This window comes from Erinaceus europaeus, chromosome 12 (genome assembly GCF_950295315.1).
Source record: "Erinaceus europaeus chromosome 12, mEriEur2.1, whole genome shotgun sequence".
NCBI classification, from domain to species: domain Eukaryota; kingdom Metazoa; phylum Chordata; class Mammalia; order Eulipotyphla; family Erinaceidae; genus Erinaceus; species Erinaceus europaeus.
Window position 1 is genome coordinate 100,534,709 of NC_080173.1, and position 18,812 is coordinate 100,553,520.

Here is an 18,812-nt window from a genome sequence, read left to right on the forward strand (position 1 = left end):
TCACTGACTCCACTACTTGTAGAGATAAAAGGCGCTCGGTGCGGGGTTACGGTACAGGACAGTGGGCGGAGGGAACCGGGAGAGGGCGCCATGAGGGGAAAATGGACAGGGCGTCGTCGGGAGCTGCGGCCGGGGGTCCATCAATGGCGGCAAAGTGTGTTGGGGGCGCCTGGCTCTGCAAGACAACATGCTGGGCTCCGGGAACACAGGCCGCGGGGAGCGGAGAGCGGGGCGACGGGCCCGAGTCAGAAGACACAGAGAACTCGTGGGGCCACGGGGCGGCCGGCCGCTCCTCCGCGGCGGCCATTGGCGGCAGCGCCAGCGCCCCCAGGTCGGCGTGGCGCGAAAAGGCGGGACTTCCTGCTCCCGGGGGGGGGGGGGGGCAATGCGCATGCGCCTCCCGGCGGGCCTCCCGACACTTCCTGTCGCGTGACCGTCTAGGCCAATCAAAGTGCAGGCGTCGGGGCCACGTGGCTCCGTTCCCCTTAGCAACCGGAGGCTTCCAAACAGGCCGCCCTCCTTCGGCTCCCGGAGGGTCTCGCCGCCCTGGAGGATCCGGGCCTGGGTTAGGCGCGGCCGGCGGCCCCCTCGCTCCCCCGGGTGCGGACTCCCGCCCTCCCTCCGCCATGGTGAGTAGCCGGCCGGCCGGAGCCGCAGCCCGGGCTAAGGAGGCTGAGCAGCCGCCCCCCCGCCCCCCACCCCCGCGATGGCGGCGCCCCCGGGCCGGGCCGGGCCGGGCCGGGCGGTGGTGAGAGGGGTCCGGCGGCGCCACTCGGGAACCTCTGCTGCCCGGGCCTCTCCCTCCGCGTCGTTCCGCAGCGTCTGCTCCATTCCTCGCCGCCCCCACCGGCCCCACTTGGGAGGAGCCGCTGGGACCCCCACTATGGAGGAGCCCCTGGGACCCCCACTATGGAGGAGCCCCTGGGACCCCCACTATGGAGGAGCCGCTGGGACCCCACTATGGAGGAGCCCCTGGGACCCCCACTTTGGAGGAGCCCCTGGGACCCCACTATGGAGGAGCCGCTGTGACCCCCACTATGGGGGAGCCCCTGGGACCCCACTATGGAGGAGCCCCTGGGACCCCCACTATGGGGGAGCCCCTGGGACCCCACTATGGGGGAGCCCCTGGGACCCCACTATGGAGGAGCCCCTGGGACCCCCACTATGGAGGAGCCGCTGTGACCCCCACTATGGGGGAGCCCCTGGGACCCCCACTATGGAGGAGCCCCTGGGACCCCACTATGGAGGAGCCCCTGGGACCCCACTATGGAGGAGCCCCTGGGACCCCACTATGGAGGAGCCCCTGGGACCCCCACTTGGGAGGAGCCCCTGGGACCCCACTATGGAGGAGCCCCTGGGACCCCCACTATGGGGGAGCCCCTGGGACCCCACTATGGGGGAGCCCCTGGGACCCCACTATGGAGGAGCCCCTGGGACCCCACTATGGAGGAGCCCCTGGGACCCCCACTTTGGAGGAGCCGCTGGGACCCCCACTATGGAGGAGCTGCTGTGACCCCCACTTGGGAGGAGCCCCTGGGACCCCACTATGGAGGAGCCGCTGGGACCCCACTTGGGAGGAGCTGCTGTGACCCCCACTTTGGAGGAGCCCCTGGGACCCCCACTTGGGAGGAGCCCCTGGGACCCCCACAGTCCCGGTTAAAATATTAAGCGGCCGGTAGGGTAGGTACTAGATTGAGCTCATGTTTATCACGGCATCTTCTTTATTTCAAGGAAAGGTTTCTGCCTACTGCCCTCCCTCCCCTCGCTTTATTTTACTAGTGACTTGATGCTGATCTACAAAATTGTAAGGTAACAAGGGTATAATCGCATGTGGTCCCCATTGGGGACACATCGTGGGACTGTTTCCTCCATTGGGAACTGCAGTGGGTCTCCCGAGCTCACCAGCGTGGACTGATTCTATATCGATATATATTTCTTCCCTTTCTTTCCCTTCCACCCTGCCTTCACTTCCTCTCTAAGTCCCCCCTTCACCTGTCACTACTGCTGGGCGCCTTTCCTTTGCCCTCTCCTCTCTCGGCGTCTCTCATTCCTCCCCTCCGTTTGTGACACTCCCCTGGCGATAGCTTGATGGCTTGAAGACTTCCGCAGCCAAGTTCGCACAGACGCTGAGTTTGCTCTCCAGGCACTTCCCACTGTCGGAAGACGCTTTGCAGCAGGTCATCCTGCCCCTCTGTCACTGGACAGGAGCGAAACCTGCCGGCGACGCTTTGCAGCAGGTCATCCTGCCCTGTGTCACTGGACAGGAGCGAAACCTGCCGGCGACGCTTTGCAGCAGGTCATCCTGCCCTCTGTCACTGGACAGGAGCGAAACCTGCCGGCGACACTTTGCAGCAGGTCATCCTGCCCTGTGTCACTGGACGGGAGCGAAACCTGCCGGCGACACTTTGCAGCAGGTCATCCTGCCCTGTGTCACTGGACGGGAGCGAAACCTGCCGCGACGCTTTGCAGCAGGTCATCCTGCCCTCTGTCACTGGACGGGAGCGAAACCTGCCGGCGACGCTTTGCAGCAGGTCATCCTGCCCTGTGTCACTGGACGGGAGCGAAACCTGCCGGCGACGCTTTGCAGCAGGTCATCCTGCCCTCTGTCACTGGACAGGAGCGAAACCTGCCGGCGACGCTTTGCAGCAGGTCATCCTGCCCTGTGTCACTGGACGGGAGCGAAACCTGCCGCGACGCTTTGCAGCAGGTCATCCTGCCCTCTGTCACTGGACGGGAGCGAAACCTGCCGGCGACGCTTTGCAGCAGGTCATCCTGCCCTGTGTCACTGGACGGGAGCGAAACCTGCCGGCGACGCTTTGCAGCAGGTCATCCTGCCCTCTGTCACTGGACAGGAGCGAAACCTGCCGGCGAGGCTCGGATTTGGTCGCCTGCCTGTGTAGCTAGACGTCGCCTTGGTGTTTGGTCCGGCGCTGTGTCTTCTCACGTCACACGTTAACCGATGCCTGTTTCTTGCGAGCTATTTGAAGTTGAGGGTCTCCGTGTGACAAGGAGCTTGGCAGTCTATCTTAGGTTTGTTCCCGGGGGCCATGACTTCAGCAAGTTTTGCCTGAGCTTGACAGCTGACATGGAGGTGGACTAAAAACACTGTCTGCGAAAATGGTGTCAGAGTCGAGGATGGAACTAGAAAGCTGGATCAGGGCAGAGAGTAGCTCCCAAATTTGAAAAGTGTATATGAGCACCATGAACTATTTACCCCATCTGTCTGACCCGGGACCCGTATCCTCCATTCACATCAGCACAGGAGCCTGTGTGGCCTCTGAGTCCCTGTAGGTCTGAGCTCGCAGTCCACGGTCACAGCTGGAACATTCCAGGCTGCTCTCATGTCAGGACCCGTCTTCCTCGAGGGGCAGAGCAGGCTGACCAGCCTCCCTGCAGAGTGGGGCGTCCCCACCATGGCTGCTCTGCAGTGAGGGCAGGTCCTGGAGAGGCCACAGGAGGGTGTGTGCTGACGGGCCTGATGGGAGTGACCAGTGATGGGGGAGAGCGGGGTCTGTGAGAGGTCTAGGCCCGTCATGCCTATGGGATCCTCTGACTAAAGCCCCGGATGATGGGGTGGCCTGACAGTGACCAAAAGGACCATCATGGGGCCGGGTGGTGGCGCACCTGGTTGAGCGTCCATATTACAATGCACAAAGGCCTGGGTTCGAGCCCCCAGTCCCCACCTGCAGGGGGAAAGCTTTACAAGTGGTGAAGCAGGGCTGCAGGTGTCTCTCTGCCTCTCTATCACCCCTCCCCTCTTGATTTCTGGCTGCATCTATCCAATCAATAAATAAAAGATAATAATAATAATAATAAAGAAATACAAGAAGTTTTAAAAAAACAAAAGGACCATCATTCAGTGAGCCAGTCTCTTGCCCTTATCCAGTAAAACTTCACATTCCTACAGAAGAATTCAGAGAAATGGGGTTTAAGAGCAAATTTGAAGAGTAGAGAATTTAAAAGTATGAATTTAATGCATAAACGATGAAGAGTGATTGAAATATTTTTGTCTTTATGGGTTTCTTCCCCTAAGTTGTGACATTATTCTGAGGTATTTCCTGGTGTAGCATTCTCATCACAGCTAATGCAGGTTGGTTTATTATTTTTTTAAAGTTTTATTCATAAAAAGGGAACATTGACTAAACCATAGCATAAGAGGGGCATAACTCCACACAATTCTCACCCCCAGAACTCTGTACCCCATCCCCTCCCCTGACAGCTTTCCCATTCTCTATCCCTCTGGGAGCATGGACCCAGGGTCATTGAGGGTTGCAGAAGGTAGAGGGTCTGGCTTCTGTAATTGCTTCCCCGCTGAACATGGGCGTTGACTGGTCGGTCCACACTCCCAGTCTGCCTCTCTCTTTCCCTAGTGCGGTGGGGCTCCAGGACACACTGGTGGGGTCATCTGTCCAGGAAATTCCGGTTAGCATCTGGAACCTGGTAGTTGAAAAAGAGTTAAGATGGGAGTCGGGCTGTAGCGCAGCGGGTGAAGCGCAGGTGGCGCAAAGCGCAAGGACCGGCATAAGGATCCCGGTTTGAGCCCCCGGCTCCCCACCTGCAGGGGAGTCGCTTCACAGGCGGTGAAGCAGGTCTGCAGCTGTCTGTCTTTCTCTCCCCCCCTCTCTGCATTTCTCTCTGTCCTATCCAACAACGACAACAACAATAATAACTACAACAATAAAACAACAAGGGCAACAAAAGAGAATAAATAAATATTAAAAGAAAAGAAAAAGAGTTAAGATATAAAGCAGAACAAATTGTTGACTAATCATGGACCTAAAGGCTGGAGTATTACAGATAAAGATTTGGGTCTCTTGTTTTGGAAATAGCTAGTAGATCTATTTTAGGTATATTCCAAAGGGCCCGTGACTTTACTAGTTTTTGCCTGAGCCTGACAGCTAACATGCAGGTGACCTAAGTTATTGTCTGGGGAGATGGTGTCATAGTTGCAGAAAGGACCAGAAAGCTGGATCAGAGGAGAGAGTAGCTCCCAGATATGGGAAAAAGATATAAATATTGTTAACTGTAAACCCCACCGGTTTGATCTGAGGCCCATGTTCAGCACAGGAGCCTGTGTAACCTGCATCCCCGCAGGTCTGAGGTCACATTCTGTGGTCACGGCTGGGAGCATTCCAGGCTGCGCTAATTTCAGGGCCCATCTTCCTCAGGTGGTAGGTAGAGTATGTTGTCCAGCCTCCCTTCGGAGAATGAAACATCCTCACTGAGGGCAGGGTCCTGTAGAGGCCCACAGAGGGCCTTATTGTGTTGTTGCTGATGGAGATGAGCAGTGACAGTGGCGAGAGGATCTGTTAGAGGCCTAGGCCCATCATGTCTGTGTGGGATCCCAGGACTCCCTGACTAGGGCCCCAGGTGCTGGGGTGGCCTGGCAGTGACTAAAGAGTCATCATTAAAGTGTGCCTTTCTCTTGCCCTTATCAAGTTTTTGTAGTCCTTACTTTGTCTGACGAGGTGGGCTTTGGAGTGAGTGAGCAATATGCAATAGGAGGCAGGTGAGGAGAGTGTCTAGGTCTAAGTAGAGAGGTTTATTTTTTGATGCCTCACAGAAATCTATCTTGAGTCCCACTCAAGCACGTATGTCATGCTAACGTGTACATACTTGCTTCTAGCCACGTTCTTCCATGTTCCAGAAGAATTCAGAACGTCAGAGCTGATTGTGGGCCGAAAAATCCGATGGCCTGCTTGAGACCCCTGCGCTACCACTCACTGTTTGAGCAGTTTAAGGAAAGGGTGTCTCTGTCTCATTTTTCCATTTGTAAAGTAGAATGCTGTCACTTTTTTCAGATTTAACTTCTGAGTGACTTTTAGCTGCTGTCAGCGCTGTCGTTCCTGATGTTTGAAGTTAGCTCAGAGGGAGTTGTCTACACCTGGAAAGGAAAATGTCAGAAAATTGTTGGGCCAGGGGGACGGCCCGGTGGGGAAGCAGCAGTCTGCATGGACTGGCCCTGGGTTCAGTCCCACCCGTGCCTGCTTCCCTCCCTCAGTCATGCCTCCTCTTCCCTTACCCTCAGAGTAAAAAGAAAATGGTGGGTCCGAAATCCCTTTTTAAAATGGGTAAAAGAAAGTCTTTCATTTGCGTTTTCTAGTCTTCAGTTGAGATTTTAATCATCAAAGTAGTGAAGACAGAGCACAGCATTTGAGGACCGCGCGCTCCTCAGCTGCCAATGGGCAGTGCAGTTTACAAAGGCGACCGCGGGTGCGGGCCCTTAGCGCCTGCCCTTTTCCCGGGACACTGTTCCCATTTGCCTGCTTTAGCCACGGTGGGGCCTCCTCCAGGCCTCGGAGAGATGAGGTGCGGCAAAGCCACACACGTCTGGTCACGTCCACTGCTGAGAAGCGGTCACATGGGCACAAGTATAGTGGGGTGGCCGTGTATCTGCAAAGAAGGGAAGAAAAATATTGCCACCTGCCCCCCCCCCCCCAGTTAAGCACACACACTACCATGCATAAGGACCCGGGTTCAAGCCCCTGCTCCCCCAGGCAGATCTGCCGGTGTGTATCTGTCTCTCTCCCTATCTCCCCTCCCTATCAAATAAAAATTAAAAAAGGGAAAAATAAAAACAGGGGAAAAAAAGGCCTACAGGATTAGTGGACTTGTAGTGCTGGCACCAAGCCCCAGCAATGACCCTAGTGGTAATAAAAATAAAAGCATATGTATACATATATATACACACACACACACACACACACACACACACACACACACACACACACACACACATATCTGGCAGCCTCAGCTCCAGGTGTCCTCTGTGTTTTCTTTGCTGGCTCCATTGTCGCATTGTCCAGGCTAACAGCTGCATTTCTTCTCTCTCAGGCAGAGTTGGGCCTCAATGAGCACCATCAGAATGAAATTGTTAACTATATGCGTTTTGCTCGTTCAAAAAGAGGCTTGAGACTCAAAACGGTGGACTCCTGCTTCCAGGACCTCAAGGAGAGCAGGTACCAAGAGCACTGTCAGGAACCAGTCAGGCCCTGTGTGGCCGCCTGCAGGGGCCGGAGGGAGGCGGTGTAAGAAGCTCCATCCCGATTGCCCGCTAGCACGGCCGGGCGGTGGGAGTGGTGCCGGGTCAGAGATGCGCGGGGCTGGTCCTGCAGCCGCAGTCTCGAAAGGGCAGCTGGGAAACGGAGGTGCATGGGTTCACGATGCACTGCAGAACTGTAACGACTCCCATTATTAATTAGAAGATCCGAGTCGTGGGATAGAGCAGTCAGCACAAATAAGACCACCCATGCATTCCACGCCGAAGAAGTGAGAGAGGAGCAGCAGGGAGCCGGGACACCTTGCTGCCTAGTGCCGGGAGAGGTGATGGTCGGGGTTGGCGGCCAGCAGTGAAGGATGAAGTTCAGAAGAGTGTGAGCTTTGGCGGCCCAGAGGACGCAGCAGTGGCCAGAGCAAAGCGCCCAGATCCCGTCCCTGACAACACGTGTGCCAGCGTGTGTCAGGTGATGTTCTGGTTCACTCTCCTCTCACCGCGTCACAGTAAACAGAGAGAAAGAGCAGAAAGTGCGTTGAGTCCAGAGAATAGTAGGGAATACAGAGAGAAAGGGAACGCTAGTCAGGCCGCCTACCTGGGGATAAGACTCGGCACACCTGAGTGCCAAGTGAGACAGATGAGAAGCGACCCCACCTGTCATGACACCACCACGTTGGGCTCTCCTCGGTCGCCATGGCCGCCAGCTGCAGATACTACCTGTTGGCTACCATCTGGCTTCCTGGCCCGCGGGGGAGGAGCTCCGCTGCAGTGGTGAGGCTGGGGCAGCCCTTCGGGAAGGTGCGCCATCAGGTGACGTCTGGGCCCTCCCATCACCGTCCAGATAACAGACTTGTGTTGCCAAAAGAAAAAGACCTAGTCAGACGCCGTGTGTCCCGTAAAGACTATATGAAGAACATACAATGTTTGAAAGGACTCGCATTAAAACTTTATTTATTAAATAAAGTTTGGGGTTTCTTAGAGCGGCTCAAGTCTGTACCAACAAGATGGCAGTTACTCAGACTCTAGCCGCTGGGGGACAGCTGTCACCAGTTTGACTCCCTTTATTTTCTCCTCTTGGAAGGGGCCATAAGCCTGGCTGGGTCCTTCTCTTCATCAGCTGAAGTCTGAGGGGGGCGAAGGGAGCTTTGAGGGTGCAGGCAGGGGAAGGAGAGGGGGCGTTACTGTGAAACTGTCATTGAATGCGGGAGGTGGGCGCAGAAGCTTCCCCAAGAATCTGCTGTGGGGCACGTTCCTGGGCCTGGTTGTAGGGCTGTCTCTGCCTCCCTCTGTGCCTGCATGCGCGTGCCCAGGGAGGACCCTGGAGACTCCGACACTCCTTCCTACCCGAGCGTGCTCTTTGTGAGAGTGGATGTTCTTACATACTGAGACTGAGAATGTTCTTTCTTTTTACTGGAGTGCTCAGTGGTCAAGGGCACTTTAAGATCAGTGAGGATTTGTACTTCCTCTGGGGTCTCAAGGATGGTAGCAAAAGCGAGATGTGATCACTGTTCATTTTCTTATAGACACTACTGACGTAATAGCTTAAGCAGCTACAAAGACTCAAGAGAAGTGACTTTTAATAGGGCAAGTCAGTCTTCCTGGTGGACTCTGGCATTATTAAGTGGTATAAGATTAATTAGAGTAGAGGTTAAAGTAAAAAGATCAGGGAAAAAATAGTCTGGGAAGTGTTTCTGAGCGCATGATCGGTGCTGGAGAACGAGCCCCAGTGTGAGTGGTCAAATAGACATCAAAACTTACCCGAGCTTGGATAGTCTGCAGCCTTGAAACTGGTCGAGAGTCCCCAGGAAGGTCTTCTCGATGGCCCTCTCCCCTCCGGACACTGGCATCTGGTGACCTTCTCGGCTTTGCTGCGTGCGCGGCTGTCGCTGTGGGTCGGGAGGCGTCAGCTGTGGTGTCTTGCAGGCTCGTGGAGGAGACCTTCACCATAGACGAGGTCTCGGAGGTCCTGAGCGGGCTGCGGGCCGTGGTGCACAGCGAGGTGGAGTCCGAGCTCATCCACACGGCCCACACCAACGTGCTGCTCCTGCGGCAGCTCTTCTCACAAGCAGAGAAGTGGTTCCTCAAACTGCAGACCGACATCTCTGAACTGGAAAACAGGTGACGAGACCGGGCCCTGAGCACATGCCGTGAAGGGGTGAGAGGCGGGCGAGGGGCGCTGAGGCTCCGAGTCCCCGCCCGGCCCCCAGCACCGCCGTGAGGCAGAGCTGAGTGCGGCCCCAGGGCGCAGTGGATGTCTCTGCTGCTTCTCGCTTTGGGGCTGGGGCCGGGCCGAATAGGACGGGCTGTGCGGCCGGGATGTGCTCCCGGACTCTAGATCAAGTCAGTAGTGTCTGGGCCACCGCTGATGGCTATTTTGACATCTCTGAAAGGCTGAGTATCTTGTAAGCCTCTGAGATAGGTCAGCTAGGAAATAAAGCACAAAACAATCAGTTCACGTAGCATCAGCTTAGGCCAGTGTGTGATCTGAACAGTAAGCTCACGGCATCCCGAGAGCTGGCGAAGCGGAGCCCACTGGAAGGAAAGCTGTGCTGGGCGTGAGCAGGGCTTGCCAGGCAGCCGCTGGGAACCGCTCTGCGGACACAGCCATGGCCACGGCCACGGCACTGGGGCCCCTGGTAGAGCCTCGGCGGCACAGGAATGGGCTGCCAGCTGCTGGGCAGGGCGGGCTGCTAGGGAACTGCTGAGAAGCTGGCCTGTTGAGAAAGTCCAAGAGTAGCCACTGTCACTCACTCACTGTGAAAGCTTCCGGACAGCTCTCACTTTCCTTTGCAGGTGAGATAGTCAGATGGGTCCCTTCCAAACCAGCTGTCTTTCTCGAGAATATGTCAGCCTTTTCTTTTTAAGTAGGTATGATGCTCTCGATATAAACAAATTCCATTTTTCTGAGGTGCCATGAAACAGCAGTTGGTATTTCTCAGACCCCTTCCAGCTACCAGTGTAGACTTGCTGCTAGAACCAGCTCCCTCTAGAGCCTCAAAAATGAAGCCATCGGCAAGTGGCGGGTGACATCGAAGGGCCGCGAGTGGGAAATGCAAGGGAGACGGACACGTTGCGGGAGGCTCAGGTGTGAGCCGGGGACAGCGGGTTCTGTGATCAGTGACTAGACGTCCTTTTGTGACAGTGAGGTGAAGCCCGACTTTGTCCTGCTTATCTGGCATGCGAGACTGGTCCTAGTGATTTCCTTGTGTATGTTACAAATCTATTTTATCAATAAGTCAATAGTTTTTCATCTTTGTTTTTATCTTCAAGAGAATTATTAGAACAAGTTGCAGAATTTGAAAAGGCAGAATTCATATCTTCAAATAAAAAGGTAATTTTTTTTCACTATTAAGCACATCATTTCTTGATAATTTGGTCCTCAGAATCACCCTAGGAGCAGAGACTTTGGCCATTCCCACTGTAGAGGTGAGGGAGGGAACCTGAGCCGGTTCAGGGAGCCGGTGAGAACTGGCAGAGTGACTGGAAACCACGTAAAGGCCTTACAAGGTGAATTTTAGCGTCCCGATTTTAGTGTCTGTAATGTAAAAATCTCCAAGTCACTCAGAGCATTCAGAGGTAAAGTGAAAAGTTGTTTTTGTATACTTCTGCACACACACTCACACACGGGCTCTCACTCACACACACTCACACACTCTCTCACACACACACTCACATTCTCACACACACAGACACCACACACACTCACACTCTCACACACGCACTCACACGCACACACTCGTGCAGTCCTCCCGAATCCAGTCATGTGAGCACTTCATGCAGAGTACGTGTAGCACGGGCCCTGGGCTCAGCTGACCCTGAGGGTGCTTCTCAGACGCCTTCGTCGTCACCCCGAGCTGTGTGACCTCCACAGGTTAGCTGTGGCGATGGAGCCCGGTCGCCCTCATGTGGAGGAGGAGTCCTCGTTCCCTCCTCCTCGTTCTGCACCTTCTCGTTGCTCGCAGCCAGCATTTCTCCGCCGTGCCAGTCTCTGGGTCTGCGGCACCGCTCGCACAGAGCAACTTCCGGTCATTCCCTGGGGTCACGGGTCTGTCTGGCCGAGACGTTTCCAGGTCTGGGCATGGACGGCTTCGTCTGTAGCACAGAGTAGCTGCACCAGCCTAGATCCCTCTGCGCTGCGGCGCCTGTGTGGTGCGCTCACCAGCGGGACGCTTTCCTGGAGTCGAGGCTTCAGCCAGAAAGCTGTGCCCCCACTGCCACAGGCTAGAACCCCGGTCCCCAGGGGCTGGCTTGGGTCACCTCCTTCCTCATTTCCCCTCCCATGTGTATTATTTCTTAAACGATGTGGGGAGGACACCTTTGTTGCCTTGTTGAGTGCTGTGGGCCGGGAAGCTAGCCCGAACTAAGCCGTCAGAAATGCCCTCGCGTGAGCTCACACCCACGGAATACAGCCACACGCTCTTGTCCACTTAGAAAATGCAGGTGTCCCGTGATTAACCAGGATTCCTCTGTAGTGACCTCGGTTTGGTGTCTGTTTCATTTCAGCCCATCATTGATATGATAAAGCCGAAACTCGCCCCACTCAATGAAAGCGGAACCGCAGAACTCCTAAACAAGGTATCGCTATCGTCATTTTGATGCACGGCAGCTCTTCTCAGTCTGTGTCTGCAACGTCTGCATAACCACAGGGAGAGAAACTGAGCTGGACGGTCCCGAGAGCCGCTGGTCTGCTGTGGGCACCACACGAAGGGCAGCTCCGAGTCTGTCTTCCTGTGGGGATGTGTTTTCGATGAGCATTTTGAAGTTGATGAACAATGAAGAGGTTTTGTTGTTATTAGCAGAGCAGGATTTTTCCATGCCTCCTTTATTTCCCGACACTGTGCTAGATGCTGCTGCAGTAAAGGCGGTGCAGCGCCTGCCCCTTTGCCTTCCACAGTCACAGTCTCATTTGGGCAGGAAGAGCTAGTAGTCAGGAATCACACGCAGGATAGTCCTAACCGCCATGGCCCAGATGCCGCAGGGAGCGGAGGAGACAGAGTTCCATGTGGGTGGGCACAGTGAGGACAAGCCCTGGGGCAGGGGCTCTGAGCAGGGCTGAAGGGGAAGGGCAGACTGAGTTGTCAGAGGGAAGAGCAGGGGAGGACAGAAAGGCTGGCAGGATAAGGGGCCAGCCCCCGTGTGTGCAAGACGTAAGACTGAGCTGACAGGTGCTTAAAGACAGGGAGGTCTTGGGCCACGGCTCAGTTAGAAATGGCGGAGGGTGGGGGTGGCGATTGAACATACATAGTGAAAAGGTGAAGAACCCTTTAGGGTTGGTGGCTGCAGTGCTCACCAAAGGCCAAATCGGACTGCAGAGTGCAGGTCTAGCTGGGTGGGAGAGGGCAGGGGAGGTGCGCCTCGGGAAAGAGAAGGCACGGAGGGCTGAGGACAGTGAGGGGCTTGGAGAGAAGGAGCAGGAGTCTTAGGACTAGAGTCGATTCAGTGTTGAGGCTGGTGGGCTGGGGTTCAGTGCAGACATGGCCAACCACCAGGGTGCACAGACCTATTACATACTTGAGGCTTAATTTGAAAATTAAAAGTTTAAGTGATAGTATAAAATTTAAGTGAAATTGTAATTTTAAGTGTTAAAAATACTTTGGCAGGGCAGGGGAGTTTAGCATAATAATTATGCAGAGAGACTCTCATGCCTGAGGCTCCAAAGTCCCAGGTTCAACCCCCGCACCACCATAAGCCAGAGCTGAGCAGTGCTCTGGTAATTATAATATGACAATAATAATACTTTGGCTAAAATATTAAAACTTGGATTTACTCGTAAAGGAAATTTCAAGACTTCAAGAAGAAAATGAGAAATTGAAGTCAAGACTGAAGACCGTGGAGACACAGGTAACCAAGAAAGACTTTAGCAGAATGCTGAAAGGCTCACAAGAAGACCGCGCACTGAGTGTTTTGTTTAAACTCGATTCTAGGCCACAAACGCATTGGATGAGAAGTCAAGACTAGAACGACAAGTGCGGGATTTACAGCTCGATCAGGGAAGTCAGAAGGTGAGGTACATCTTAGCTGTTATCTCCTCACAGTGTCTAAATAGACCGAGTTATAAGTTCACTGCTAAGTCCCTGTTCCTCCTTACTGAGCCTCCCCCAGAGAAGGCCACAGCTGTCCTGCCTCAGCACACCCTCCTCCGGGAAGGGCTGGGTGACAGCAGCCAAGGCTCTTCCTTCCTGGTGTCTGTCCTCCAGTGTAGGTGTGACAGACAGACAGACACACAGCTCACAAGCCTCACACGTCTGAGAGCCACCTGACGCTGAAACTTATTTTTTAAGTAACGTTTTGACCACTTTCTTAAAGAAATGCTGTGTCACGGGACTGTGGCTGCCACGGGGCCAAGCCCCCCCCCCCCCATAGCTGCCAGCACACCTCGCCCTGCACCACACCCACCAAACTCAATCTTTTTACCCTCCTGCTGTCGCCTGATTACAATGGGACAAAGGGAAAGTGGAGACAGTGTTGGCTGGTTTTACCTGCATTTCTCCAGCCAGAACACGCCAGTAGCAGGTGCCCTGAGTAAGTGTGCAGACAGCGGGATGCAGCTACTGGCGGGAATCTGCAGTCTGTGTGGCTGGGGCCTGCCCAGGTCGCTCTGCTGGAACAGTCCCTGCTGCCAGGGGAGGGGCTGGAGCGCCCCCTGCTGGAGGCCACCACGCACTCAGTGCTGCCGCCTCCCATCCATTGAGGCCGAGACAGACTGTCTCACCACTGGACCTTTCAGACCAATACTGGCTTTTCCAGTGGTTGGAGTGTCATTGTAGATGTCCATAATAAATCAATCCAAAACCAGATTTATTGGACTTCTGTTATATTTTTGATGTAACATTTTCATTTTTATGGGAAAAATAGAAGATGTAGCAAGCATGAGGGCAGGAGTCATGTGCATTTATTTCCTCTCATAATGGCTTCAGAAGCAAACTTCAGACATCCCATACTTTTTTTTAAAAATTATTTCTTTATTGGGGAATTGATGTTTTACATTCAACAGTAAATACAATAGTTTGTACATGCATAAGACATCCCGTACTTTTACTTACAGATATTTCAAATATGGGGTCTGTTTTTATGGCAGAGGAGAAAGGGGCTAGATGTGATTTCCAGCCACTCTGTACCCAGGGCCACAGGCTTGTGAGACAGAGTCAGACACATGGGAAAGGCTTGATGCTTCCTGCAGAGGAAGCCAATTACACAGGTCTGGCGTCGTGAGTTCACATTAAAGGCCGTTTTGGACTTTGCTGCAGTTTTACTTGAAAGGTTTTGGCAAAAACAGAATGCAGACATCCCTGCATTTCAGGCTGGTAGTTGACCAGGTTTGCATGCCTGAGGGTCCAGGTTCAATCCCCAGTGCCACTGTGTATCCAAGGGCTCTGGTCTCTCCTGGCGCCCCCAGCTCTGGTGTCGTGGAAATAAATGAGTATATCTTCCCCCAAAAGGACTAAATTTCAAAAATGAGTGAGAACTTTTTCTTTGGTAATAGCACAGCTTGATCTTCAGGATGAACATTATGGACCACTCTTATTAACATATTTTCCCTGTTTATAAATGTCATAAAGTCAAAAAGGATCCAGGTAGAAAGAAGATTCAGCTGCTTGTATTCCCCTAGGGAGGTGCAGATGTGTTTGTCTCTTTCATATAAAGCACTTCTTAACAGTTTATTACACCATGCAGTCAGAAAGCACTAATCTGACTCATAATACTCTATTATAAACAATAGCTAGAGCATGTCTGTTATATATCTATCTAAGTCACAGTTTAATATTTTTACATCTGCCATTCAGAATTCTCCACTAAGATCTTTTTGACTTGACTTTTCAAAATGAAATGTTGGCCACGCAGCTCCAGTTCTCAGAGCCTCGCAGGAACCTCTCCTGTTCCTCTTTGCAACTGCAACAGGCCTTGAAGCCCATTGACGTATTTGCCAGGCAGTGCCGCCCGCACGTGTCTGCCCGGTGCCAGAAGGCTGAACTGGGGCTGGGGGCGCACCGGGCCGGTCCCTCAGCACCGGTACTTTGCCCTGCGGGCAGCAGAGGGGCCGGTCACCGTGGCTTTGCTTCCACCCGCGGTGATGGTGGCGCAGTCACCACTTGGAGTGTGGAGGTGAGGCGACGTTGACGTGTGCGTCTCCCACAGGATCTCGTCCAGACTCCAGACGTGAACAACTTGGAGAACACAGTCGCTGCTCTGAAGAGTGAGTTTCAGAAGACCCTTAACGACAAGACAGAAAGCCAGAAGTCCCTGGAGGAAAATCTGGTGGCAACCAAGCACCACCTCCTTAGGCTTCAGGAGCAGCTGAGCCTGGCTGAAAAGGTCTGGTGTGTCTGTCCGTGTCCAGTCAGGTGACAGACACAGGACAGAGGGGCGAGTGTCGCAGCGGGGCAGCGGGGAGTCACGGGGGCAGCGGGGAGCTGTGGTCACAGCAACGTGGGGTCACGGGGGCAGCGGGGAGCTGCGGGTCACAGCGACGTGGAGTCACGGTGGCAGCAGGGAGCTGCGGGTCACAGCGGGGCAGCGGGTAATGTGGGTCACAGCAACATGGAGTCACGGGGGCAGCGGGGAGTCACGGGCAGTGGGTACTGCGGGTCACAGCAAGGCAGCCGGGAGTCACGGGCAACAGGGAGCTGCGGGTCACGGGGGCAGCGGGGAGCTGTGGACTCACCTTATCTTTTCCTCGAGATAGTAACTAATAAACTGAAGACGTGTCATTTCTGGGCACTAAGATTCTTCCACCTTTGGCACAAAAAATTAAACGACGTCCTCTTCCCGCAGCACTGGCACTGTTTGTGGTTTCAGAGGAGATCGCGCTTATTTGACCTGAAAAGTCAGTTATGACTTCAGATATGTTCTCTGCCTTGGGCATAGTTTGTCCTTTCTCTTTTCTGTAATGATTTGTGAGATTGTAAACTAATGGGAGTGTGTGATTCCGCACCACCCCGGCACTCGAGTCTGTGCCCTTCCCGCGCCCCCGTGGTAACGACCATCGTTCTCCCAGGCTGTCGCTGTGAGGTGGCTGACTCTCTGTGTCCTGTGTCCGTGCTCAAGAGTTCGTGTGTCCGCGTGTCCGGGCCTGAGTGAAGCCACCGCTGCCCGCTCCACTCTGCGTGGCCACTGCCGCCCCCGCCGCTCCGTCCCCGAGGCCTAAACTGCGGCGTGCAGTTAGCGAGCTTTGCCCTTCCCTTCGCTGCTTCCGTAGTGACGGGCTGACTTCTTTCTCTCTGCAGGAATTAGAGAAGAAATTCCAACAGACAGCCGCTTACCGGAACATGAAGGAGATTCTCACCAAAAAGAATGACCAGATCAAAGACCTGAGGAGAAGACTGGCCAAGTAAGTCCGGCCGGCCTGGCCTCTCGGCTTGTCTTCCTGCCGGGCTGGTGCCGGTCTGAGCGTGTGCGCCGAGGCCAGGCTGCTGGGCGGCTGTCCTCTCAGCCCGGAGGTCTGACCCGGCCTTCCTGGTAACACCCGCCAGCACGTCTCCTGAGGCCCAGCTCAGCCGCTAGACCCACACGGCTACGGCGGGCGGTTCATTGGCGGGGCGGCACTAGGTGTTTCTCCTCAGCAGAAGCCTTGCAGCCTCTCAGAGCCGGGCGCACTGTACCGCGGGTGCCAGTTTAGGTGCCAGTTTAGGTCTGAGAGGAAGAGCTCTCACCCATGGGAGCCCTAGCCAGTGTGACTTAAAAGTCACAGCCAGCCCCACCGCTGCTGCAGTACTGAGCTCATTGAGCCCAGCATCACGAGGTCCTGGGTATGATTCCCGGCATGGCGTATGCCAGAGGGGTGCTCTCCCTCCCTCTCTCTCCCTCTCCCCCCCACCCCGTTTAGTAAATCTATTGTGTGTGAAGCCATGCTCTACGCAGACCCTCTGCAGTGGCCGTTGGCCAGAACATATCCTCTGCGCAGAGCAGACCTGGAGCCTTAACTCACACCGGGCACGCTTGACCCTCAGTGCCCAGAGGCGGTCAGGGAGGCTCTTGGCCTCTGTGGCTTTTACCTGCAAACTCAGCTCACCTTTCACTGTCAGGAGAGCAGGCTGAGCAAGTGAGTCGAGTCAGATTCGTCCTCGGAGCTGCGTTAAGCCTTTCTTCACAGGTGTTTGCATGTGTCTGACAGTTCAGAGAACTACTGAAGTTAGATACTGAGCTGGCATGGGTTCTAAGTGGCAGCAGCTTCAAGTCCAAAGTGTCAGACATTGGCGTGCCCCCTCTCCCACCTGCTGCAGGGATGGCTTCTAAGTCACTGTCACTTGAATGTGCCTGGCTTCCCATAGCAGTGACCTTCCTTCCCCCCTCCTTCCCTCCCTCCTCCTCCTCTTTTCTTTTGTCGGTAGCACTTCACTGCTCTGAGCTGACTTTTTCAGATAGAAAGAGAGAGCTAGCAGAAAGGGAAAGATTTCAGAGCCCTGAAGGTTCCCCAGTGTGGTGGGGACCAGGCTTGAACCTGGGCCGTGCACATGGCAAAGCAGTTGCTGCAGCCGGGTAACTGCACAGCAGCCTGACGGTGGGTTTCTGAGTGTGTGTGTGTGTGTGGGGGGGGGGGGGGGGGTCAGAGCACTCGTCACCTCCTGTGCGTGCCATGCCAGGGACAGAGCCTGGAGCCCGTGCGCGGAGGACATCATCTTTGCAGCCACTCCAGTGGGGACTGCGAGTGGGAGATGCAGTGTCACTGGTTTAGTCAGGAGAGAAGGCCCAGGGAGAGAGAGGCCCTTGTTACAAAGTCAGAAAACTGCCATCCTGGTTCACTCCGAATGTTTCTGTCTGCAGATACGAGCCTGAAGATTGAAAACGAGAAGATCTCTTCTGGAAGTCGCCGCGGGAAAATACACCCACTTCCTGCCGCGGACGTGGGTTTGCAGCAGTTCACCACGTTCTCTCTCTCTTCCTTTTCCATTGTGTAGACTTTGCTCCTAACATTCAGAACTATTACCTGAGGAGAGAGGAGACCTAGCTTATGGCGGCCCTGGGCCCTGTGTCCACACTCCTCTCTGCTAAGTGCTCCGGAGTCTTTATACAGTGAGAATTCTAAAACGGGTTTTTAGAGTGAGAAGCGTCTTCTCTTTTGTGCTCGTGGAAGGCACACACCTTCATAATAAATGCTAACGGCTAGCAGTGTCTATCTTTGTGCATTCTCCAGGGTGAAAATATAGTGTTATAAACACAGTTATTACAGATAAGCCTTATTTGGGGGAGGGGAACACTGATTTTCTCTGTTTGATCCTCAGAAAGTTAAAATATGACTAGCATCTGTTATAGGTGGTGTTTGCCGTTTGTTTTTGCCCATGATAGCCCGTGATACGGATGTTAACAGTGAACACGAAGATTCTGTCAGCTTCCGTGGGCTGTCTAAATGCTCTACTGAGGAGGTTCCGGCAGGGTGTGGTGAAGGCAGTCTGTTCTTGCCTTTCCAGAACTCTCCTTTTGAAATGCAAGCTGAGTTAGAACATTCTGTACAAGGCCTGCCATAAGTCTCATAGCAAATCTCAGTTTAAACTTTTGATCATAGTTTTATATGTATCTGCAACATCTTCGTTTTCTTTTTTCATCATTATTATTTCACTTATTTTGGATAGAGACAGAGGGAGTAATTGACAGGGGAGGAGAAGAGAAGGAGCGAGAAAAGGAGACACCCAGAGCACTGCTCTGCTGCTCGTGAAGCTCTCCCTTTACGGGAGGGGCGGGAGCCTGGACCCAGGTCCTTGTGCGTGAAAACCTGTGCGTGTGCGTTCACGTGCACCACCACCGGGCTCGGTGACCCCCTTTCAGAAAGGCTTGATTCTGACTCCACTGGTTGGTCCTGTCTCTCTTGAGTGAGTTCAGGTAA

At 54.2% G+C, this 18,812-nt stretch overlaps 1 protein-coding gene across 3 annotated transcripts; it reads left to right on the forward strand.

Moving 5' to 3' along the window:
* Window positions 1–610: 610 nt before the first annotated feature.
* Window positions 611–18,097, forward strand: LZTFL1 (leucine zipper transcription factor like 1). Of its 3 annotated transcripts, none has more exons than XR_009553254.1 (11): window positions 611–629; window positions 6,835–6,959; window positions 8,918–9,112; window positions 10,265–10,325; window positions 11,498–11,569; window positions 12,770–12,835; window positions 12,919–12,996; window positions 15,131–15,307; window positions 15,767–15,858; window positions 16,219–16,322; window positions 17,756–17,812. XR_009553254.1 is itself a non-coding variant. In XM_060204813.1 (11 exons), the coding sequence occupies exons 1-10, from the start codon at window positions 627–629 to the stop codon at window positions 16,287–16,289; spliced, it is 900 nt and encodes a 299-aa protein (XP_060060796.1). In that variant the 5' UTR covers window positions 611–626; the 3' UTR covers window positions 16,290–16,322; window positions 17,756–18,097. The 3 variants fall into 3 exon arrangements, 2 of the variants coding, with proteins under 2 accessions (XP_060060796.1, XP_007531496.2); XM_060204813.1 differs by having other exon boundaries at window positions 15,767–15,818; window positions 17,756–18,097; XM_007531434.3 differs by lacking the exon at window positions 15,767–15,858 and having other exon boundaries at window positions 17,756–18,097.
* The last annotated feature ends 715 nt before the right edge of the window (window positions 18,098–18,812 follow it).